The sequence below is a fragment of the Poecilia formosa genome, unplaced genomic scaffold (assembly GCF_000485575.1).
Source record: "Poecilia formosa unplaced genomic scaffold, Poecilia_formosa-5.1.2 Scaffold352, whole genome shotgun sequence".
Classification (NCBI taxonomy): domain Eukaryota; kingdom Metazoa; phylum Chordata; class Actinopteri; order Cyprinodontiformes; family Poeciliidae; genus Poecilia; species Poecilia formosa.
In genome coordinates this window covers 638,438-647,970 of record NW_006800291.1, presented here as the reverse complement: position 1 = coordinate 647,970, position 9,533 = coordinate 638,438, and the positions used below count along the sequence as shown (strand labels likewise).

General features: G+C 43.1%; 1 protein-coding gene across 1 annotated transcript in view; it reads right to left on the bottom strand.

Moving 5' to 3' along the window:
• The window catches only part of ptpn11b (protein tyrosine phosphatase non-receptor type 11b), a 76,697-nt gene that overhangs the window by 37,371 nt on the left and 29,793 nt on the right, over positions 1 to 9,533 (bottom strand). Inside the window, exon 2 of the mRNA XM_007574446.2 lies at positions 2,611 to 2,733. Within this exon, the coding sequence (XP_007574508.1) occupies positions 2,611 to 2,733 (123 nt within the window). The remainder of the gene's footprint in view (positions 1 to 2,610; positions 2,734 to 9,533) is intronic.

The following is a 9,533-nucleotide window of genomic DNA, read 5'->3' as shown; positions in this document are numbered from 1 at the left end:
CATGGTCAGGGTAGCGCTAGTTTATTAACTAATACACCGGCCAACCGGGAACACATGGATGAACTTTATCATTGCAGGCAGAGCCAGGCACTGGGCTTGTTGAGATGGAAAAGCCGCACAACATTCTTTGTTCACCAATATAAATCATTCTCACCGCTCGCTCAACGCACCTCTGAAATGCGGCCTGGACATTAGGTTGCATTTGAATCGGATCATTTGAATCTTTTGATACAAAAACGCGGTGGACCACTTCGGCACCCCGACCACCGGGCTTAGCAAGTTTTCTGGGGAAAACCCTGCAGAGCACCTCTAAAGTCTGATGTTTTGTTCCCCTTATTCATGCAGTGCTCCATAAAAAGTAATCACACTAATGAGTTTATTTCTTGTCCAATACATTAACAGTTGGAGAGATGTAAAGTCATATTTTGATTTAAAATGTGAGGACCACCCTGCTAGCACACCAGGATGTACCTGCGTCTGAACGATTATCTAGGTCAGTGATTGAACCTGCAACTGGTTAGTGTTACTAACCAGTTGAGAAATACTGAAACTGAGCAACAGGACATGCTGTGGCTCACAAACTGAGCTCTCCATCTCCAAACAGAGGATTGTGTGTTTTCATTCTGTTATATAACTCTGTTTAAAACAATTTCTGCTTTATCCTCTTTTCTTTGTTTCTGCAGTGATGGGGGAGAGGCTGAACATTGGTCATTTGACCTCAGAGAGTGCATTGTGGTTTAAATCTGTCATAAACTCGCACCACTAACCATCCGGCGGTTATTTAGGACACCAAGTATCACAAAGCTGCAAACCGCATGTCTAAAGTGAGAGCCTGGCCAGATCTTCCACTCTGAACATCTAAAATCTCCCTCCCTTTCTGACTGAACTGGAGGTCTTTTTCTCACTCTCTTCAGGTTCTTCCTTCCTTCACACCCACAGGCCATGTGACCCGGTCAGCTCCGTCACAGAGACACAGAGAAACGTCTGGGCTTCCTTCCATCCTTCAGATGGCGTGGCCGAGCGCCAAGCCATCCAAGGCTCAAACGCTTCTGCTGTCCAGGAAGAGTGACTCTTCAGACTTTCTCCTCTGTATCAGTTGATTTCCTGCTCTCTGTTATCGCCACAGCATGAGGAGCTGAGTCGCCTTACACACACGCACACAACTAACCACCAGGGCTCTTAATTAAAGTCATAGAGAACTGCTGTGTGTGGAAATACGGCCTGAGTGATAAAGACATTCATTTTAACACCAAAACTTGAGTCACTGCACCCTGCTAACCAAAATAAAAGATTTCACTTTTCTTTGAGAAAGTTACCACATCACACATTCCAACTGAGTTATCCAATATGTTCCTAGAAATACACACACGCGTGTGGGCACACACACTCACACACAGAACTTCAGATTAAGTGTCATCTATTCACCAGGCCTCTACTGATGACCCACAGGGAGGAATTTATAGGAATTGTGTCTGATGGACCAACTGGGAATTGTTTTCTGGGAATTGAGCAGCTTACATGTGAGCTCTGTGTCTTCAGGATCATCTGGACTTTTAGTCTCACTTACACCCAGATGAAGGTTGGAGGGTTGGTTTTCCTACAATTATGAACTTTACATAATCTGAATTTATGTAAAGTTCAGATTACATAATTTACATATTAAGCAATACACAGTAAGCCCAACAGAATAAATCTTCATAGAGGCAAATAAGGTGGTGAAGAAAGACATCTGGAATGACTTCACATGATGATAGTTGAAGGCCAGGGAAGCTGATTGCTGATACTGAAGCCCAGTTATTTTAACCGTTTAGTTGCTTCTTAATTGCCATGTTATTTTTTAAACTTGGAATAAAAAAATTGCCATTTTCTTTAGATACAAAGCATCTGAAGGCAGAGAAACAGTAGCCTTCACACATTGGCAATCTCCATTACCAATGTGTGTGAGATTTTGTCGATATTTGGCTAATGTTGAAAAAACCACAATGGCGGTGTTTTCGTTAAATAAGAAATTTAATTAAAATAACTTGTGAATAAGTTTGTTCACAGAATATATCATTAAAAAACATGGCTGTGACAAATGTAAACAGTTACATGAAGTTATATTCATAAATCAGCCATGGTGGCGCTAGCGCTCATAATCCAATCAGAGGAGACAACAGGAGTGGCTACTTATGCAGCCTTTTGGGGAAACTGTAGTCTGATTTTACAGCAGAGTAATTGTTTCAACACGTTGGATCAACAAAGGGAACATTTTATGAACTGTGATGCATTTAAATTGGTGCATTTCCATAAAGCAAATTATTTTTCTAATTCCAATTTGCAGTTTTATGGTCAATGGAAACACAGATAATGTTGCAAAGCTAACCGTCCTCAGAATGCTGCCAATAGACGATATTTAAACTATATATGAGCCGGATTTATTGACTGGTTCACATATTTACATACCTTTAGTATTCCTAGATCAGGCCTAAATCCTTCTGTGAATGTGACTATTTCAGTTGTCAAATATCAAAATTTAAAAAACTAAATTTTTGCTTACTCACAGGTGAGAACTGTGAGGTCAAAGCTGAAGCTGCTGGTGAATGCACTACAAGGGCTGGTTGAAGTTACCTGACAGACAGGGTAAAATCCCCAGGATTGCTCTTGCTGGGCCGGGCCAGGAAACTGCCGTGAACTCCCCGGGTCAACAAGACCTGCTCTGCCTCGATTCCAGTGATGTTGGGGTGGAACCACCTGCAAACAGTAAAAACAGAAAGGTTACAGTAAAGGTCAACCGGAGAAACATCATGGAGCGAATTACACCTACTGAGGTTTAGCAAAGTTACAGATAAAATAAAAATAAAAAAAACACTGATTTTTGCAAGATATAGTCGATTTATGAGCTGTCCCCCACAGGCTGCTAGTTAGTTGCTAGTTAGCTCAGGGTTTCCCCCAGTGTATTATAAACGTTGCCTCACGCGCTGCCGCTGTTTGATCTCTAGTTTACCTCAGCACGGATCGCTTGCACCTCCTTTCACTCAAACTGGACACAGGCTGACATGTATGGATATTAACATCAACCCCCTGTGAGGAATTATGTTTCTTTGCAGAACTCTGCATTGAGTTAAGAGTTTAAACCCCACTGCATTAGCTCTGGTTGCGCAGCTCTATGTGAACCACAGGAATAACTTGTAGTCACGAATTCAGACGTGTGCGTTGAGTGAGCAGTGAGAATGATTTAACTTTGTGAACAAAGAATTATGTGGGGCGTTTACATCTCAACACACTACCCAGCGTATGGCTCTGTATCTGTCTATGCTGTAAAGTTTATGAATGTGGTCCTGGTTGGTCAGTGCGTTAGTGGTTAACGAACCAGCGCTAACCAAGGGCGTAAATCCCATCTCATTATTGGGGGGTACCATAAACAGGAACATTTTGTGTGTGTGTGTGTGTGTTCAAGCTGCGCCATCAAAAATGACTAGTAAGTAGCAATGAATGACAAAAGTTTTTCTCAGTAAACAACCTGTTGAGACCCATAGAAGTCAAACTAAGATTCAAATGTTGCTTAGATATAGTTTGGTTCAGAGTCACAGATCTATTCTCTGCTACACCTTTACAAAAATTTAAGGCTCTGACTAAAATAAGTTTTAATAAGTAATAAAATTCCACATAAATATTGATTTATTGCAGTGGTTCTCAATACATGTTACTTAAATTAGAATTTAAGTTGTTTTAAACTTTTTTGGTGGGGGGGCTGAGAACCTATAAATATGTAGGAATTTAATATTTGGTAAGTATCATAACTTAAACTTAAAGGTTAGCACCAGAGTTTTCTAGAAAAATATTCAGATTTTATTTTGTGGTTTTAAAGGCTCTACGTTGAAGATAAGAAATAAAGAGATACTTTATTTTTGTTTTCCTGTCAGCTGCAATAGCCCCTCTGCTCTCGGCTCCCATACTGAGCTGTCGGCTAGTGGTGACGCTCAGCCGCTCCCTCCCGTTTCAAACTCTTCTTATTAAAGTGAGAGCTAGAGAGTTAAATATAATTGAAATATTGGCTACCTTTGACAGAAATAGGAGCTAAGTGTATGAAAGCAATGTAGCCAGTTTTGCTAGTTTTGATTTCCAAGGCATAAGGTGGCAGTTTATTATGATTCAGCCAAAGTAATGAAATAACGAATTGTGGAATGATTTTTATTGTCAATGTGTTTCTTCCTAATGAGCAGTGAAAGTAAATAAAACGTGTTACATGTCTTTTGCTTAAAGTGTTTACTTACATGAGGTTTTTTTGTTTGTGCTGCATAGCCACAGCAACAGCTAGCTCTTCACTTCAGCGGCTATAACAGAGCCTGTGTTGCTCCTCCTCCTCCTCCTCCTACACTTTGGACTTAACCATTGTTCTAACAGTAGTGGGGGGGACCTAAAAATTTATAATTTTTTTCTTAGCTGAATTTACTTAGCAGATTTACTTTGTTCTTTGTTTCTATTGCCTTTTTTTATATTGCTATTGTTTAAATACAAGGGTTTCTTTCATGATTTCTTTGGGGGGGACAATTCTAGACTTTTCCAAGATTGAGGGGGGTCATGACCCCCCCTCGCCCCCCATCATGCAGGTTCAGCCCGGTGAGAAGCTTTCGTGCTCGCCTTGTAGTCACGCATCACCCTGGTTTTATATTATTTTATTATTTCTATTATTGTTTTTCCGGTTACACGAAGCATCAAACCATACCAAATGCTTTGTCCACTTAGTCAGCCAGAGTTAATAATGCATGTGGCCGCGAGGAGATCTGAGAAACTTGTCCCTTAAAACTCCAGCAGTCAAAACAGTTTATGTGGCCCTTATTAAAAACTTAACAGACACAAAATGGAAGAGCTACTAAAGCCACATTAGCAGTATTACATTAAACCTCCCGTTTATTGCGCATCTCTGCGCGCAGTGCAGCGGATTTAACTCATCATGGCTGTAAGAGGCCTTGAGCGGCATTTGACTGAGGAATTTGACTGCTAAAAACATCAGCACCTCTAACAGCTTCTGTGTTACATTTAGTGAAACCTGGCCAAGTGGGAGTAGTTTAATTGGCCAACCTAAAAAGCAATCAGTTATAACTGCAGTTTACTAATTTGTATTTGGAAACAAACAGAGCTCAATGTCAAAGATTAAACTCATTGTCGTGATTTGAGTTCTGCGTGTTTATTTTGGGTTTTCTGTGTTTAATTAGGTCCGTGCTCTGTAGAAGTCTCTGTGTTGTCCTGTCTACCCGTTGATTAGTGTCACCTGTTCCTTGTTTCCCCGAGATTGTCTCCCTGTGTATTTAACCCCACCTGTTGTCTTTGTCTCTTGTCGGGTCCTAGTCGTTTGTAAGTCGTTGGTATGTCACGGTCGTGAGTTAGTTGGTCATCACAGTCGAACTGAAAGTCCTGTGTCGGCGTTGGCTCTCGTGAGTCAGGTTTTAGATACAGTTGCTACTGGTGCTGAGCCTTAGCTTCCTCTCTGCCGTGCCGCCTGTCATCTGGACTGTTTGAGCTGATTATCTTCATTAAATATCTACTTTTCAGCTACAACCTGGGTCCTGCCTGTGTTCTCACTCACCTCACCTCCACCACTCATGACACTCATAGATTCAGATTGTTGCTATGGTAATGAAACAATATAACCATGAATATTGTTCTTTGAACTTTTACAATGTAAACTTGCCAGCTCCTTAAATGCTTACATTTAAATGTTACGGACCTTTGACGTCATCTACACACCGGTCGGCAATCACGTCCTTACCTGCGGCTTAAGAGAAGCGGTTTGCCAACACTTCGACACCAGATTGTTGACTAGTGATGGTGCTCTCTTGGCCTCGTCCACTCGTTGATTGCTGTGTCTTCTTTGCTTGGATTCCCGAGTAATCTGATTCTCTGATCTCTGTTCTTGTAGGACCTACCTGAGTATCTGGATCTGGACCTCCGTTCCCCGTTTGCCCCTCATGACGCTGGCGATAGTCACTCGCCAGATGCCCGAGTCTCCACTGCAATCTGACAGTTCAATCCTTCTCCAAACCTCACTCAAATTGGCAAACCGTCCGCTCAGTCGCTCTCCAAGCTCTGGCCGACCTGTCCGTCCCCCAACGCCACCACACCAGCTCAAATCAAGCTGCTGCTCCTTGCTTCTGTCAAGGACTCGACGTCTCCTGGCAAACGCCTCCTGGCAAACGCCTCCGTAACCAAAGAAACGGAAACCCAGAACCTCTAGCTCCCTCCAAAGGTTTCACATATACTACTACACCCGTAAGTTCCTCTTTTCCTCTCTGAAACAACACTAATTTCCTACAACCTCAAACTCATCATCTCCCTTTTTTTTTCTTGGTGCTGCTGCCCGCCGCTTGAACCAGTTTCCCTCCTGCTCATAATAAACCTGTTAAACTTTATTGGTTCTCCTGTCTGTGTTCTTGCATGTGGGTTACTCGAATTGCCACCGACATGACAACCAGACTTTCTCTTGCTAACAAAAAAGACTAGATCTTCTGTCTGCATGGGCCAGTGGGACAAATACACACAGCTGTCGTAATGAGAATAAAATGACAGCTGTGCCAAAAAGTGTCTAACCACTTGAGATTGTTTGGAAATGTACGCATCAATGTGTTTTAAGTAAGGCTCTCCCCATACAACGTTGACTCAGTCCTCATCAATTGAAACTAGAATTTACTACAAATAAATTCCAGTTTCAGTTGGAATTTATTTGCAGTATCCTCACCGGGTAAATGTGAAATATATTGTTTGAGATCAAAAGATAAAAGCTGTGTGGGTTTACACAGAAGAAACTGTCACTGTTTTCCATCCAGCATGTAGATCTAGAGTGACAGGAAGGGTTCATCAATCAGGCTGAGCAGTTTGGATTCTGACAGAGGGAGACAGGAGAACCGCTAAGGGAAGAAACGCACTCAACACAACAACACTGAAACAACACACTCCTAAAGATTCTTCCATTCTTACACCGATTTACAAGGCATGACTGGACAACTGGATGTAAATACAGTCTGGGTCTAACCTGAGTAAAATAAAGCTAAAGCTGTACAAGCTCTCTACCAGCAAACCTCACCGGCCCAGGCAGTTAATGCAGACTGCATCTGACCCCTTATCCTCAGCATGGGGTGAAACCGAGCCCCTCCCTGCTGATCCTCAGGCAGCAGGAAATGTAAGAATAATAAAATACAATCACATAAACGTCGGCCTGGAATGAAATAAAAAGGCCAGAGTGAAGCCAAAGCAGCAGACTGAAGATTTTTATCATCCAGGTTTTGTTACAAAGAGAGAAAATGGATTGAACTTGTTTTAATTGATCATCTGATTAATTTGTTTGCTTATTTAGACAGGCCTACATAAACATATGGAGAACAAATCTGCAACATTTTCACCTCAACTTCCACAGCACAATCCAGATGGAGCGACCAACTGTAATTTTTTAATTAAAAATCAAATTTGTTTCTAGCTGATGAGGTCGATATCACAGAGCAGCTCGAATTACTGATTACAAGAAAGCAGAATGACACAATGTGGTGAACATGAATGTTCGTTTAGTTTTTAAGCATTTCATCATCGTGACATTCACCAGAATAACTGCCCTGCATGTTTTATATCTGGAAGCATCACAGTGACATGTCAGGACTTCATGTTCTATGAAATGTTTTTCATTTACTCCTGTTTAAACTCTTATCTAATCATTATTTAGATACATACAGGAAGCAGCCTCTGAGTGCCTCATGAAGAAATCTGACCTCATCTTTAGGAAATGAGCTGGACATTTATAATCCCAATTAAACATTGAAGTTATCTTACATGTAAGATGACATTAGATGACATTTATGTAATGTCATTAAATCTGAATAATTATAACCTAAACTTTTTGTTTCCTCTTCAGCTTCATGTTTCTGATTCAACTGAGAACATGTTATACTTCTAGGAATATTTTTTTCATATTTCCAAACAAATTGGCCAATGCCTGAAGGTCAGTCTACTGAAAAGCCGTCGATGGGTGATGGACGTCAGCTGGTGGACAGATTAGTTGCGTCTTGCTTTTAATCCTGATTCATACAGAAAAATACAAAACAGTGGGATAAAAACGGGCCTTGTGTCTGTAATCCATTTCTAATCCTTTATCACAGTGCTGTTGTCGCTCGTCGAATTATTAAACACAACAGAGACGGGATGAAATCAGACTCAAACACCAGGCCAGGAGCCTCCAACATCCATATTCCTTCTAATAAGTTATGCAAAAAATTCATATAACCAACTCAAACACTGGAGTACACTTTGCAAATCCTTCACTGACTCTAAGAGCAACACAAAACACTAGGAGCAGGAACTATGTGTGCACAGACTCTTCGGCACAAGCAGGTGTTCAGCAAAATAGAGCAGATTGACCAGCAGTGCAGCAGTTGGTGACTCTGCTCAGCAGAACGGCTCCGTCTCAGCCTGCCTCACCGGGCCTCTGGTTGCAGCAACCGCAGTAATCCAGCGATGTTACACCAGGAGGCAGATATGGAGACGCAGAGGGGATGAGGAGAGTGTTACTGGGTTAGACGGAGACAGTGAGGGGAGATGGTTTGTCAGAGCATTACAAACACAGAGTGTGCAGAGCTGGCGAGGGGCGGAGGCCGTTTAATCTGGGACTTGGATGAGCATGAATAGGCCTGATACCAGCAGCGCTGCCGGCCGGCCGCCCTCCTTGCCTCTGTCTTAAAACAGACCAACAGGACAGTGTCCCACCTGAGACCAATGGGACCAATGGGACAGAATCCCACCTCAGACCAATGGGACAGTGTTCCACCTCAGATCAACGGGACAGAGTCGCATCCGAGATCAACGGGACAGCATCCCATCCCAGATCAATGGGAAAGGGTCCCACCTCAGATCAATGGGACAGAGTCTCACCTCAGATCAATGGGACAGAGTCTCACCTCAGATCAATGGGACAGAGTCCCATCCCAGATAAACAGGACAGAGTCCCATCCCCGACAAATGGGACAGCATCCCATCCCAGATCAAGGGGACAGCATCCCATCCCAGATCAACGGGACAGCATGCCATCCCAGATCAACGGGACAGCATGCCATCCCAGAGCAACGGGACAGCGTCCCATCCTAGATCCTAGATCAACGGGACAGAGTCCCATCCCAGATCAACAGGACAGAGTCCCATCCCAGACAAATGGGACAGCATCCCATCCCAGATCAAGGGGACAGCATCCCATCCCAGATCAACGGGACAGCATGCCATCCCAGATCAACGGGACAGCGTCCCATCCTAGATCCTAGATCAACGGGACAGAGTCCCATCCCAGATCAACGGGACAGCGTACCATCCCAGATCAACGAGACAGCGTTCCATCCCAGATCAACGGGACAGAGTCCCACCTCAGATCAACGGGTCAGCGTCCCACCTCAGATCAATGGGACAGAGTCCCATTCCAGATGAACAGGACAGAGTCCCATCCCAGACCAATGGGACAGCATCCCATCCCAGATCAAGGGGACAGCATCCCATCCCAGATCAAGGGGACAGCATCCCAT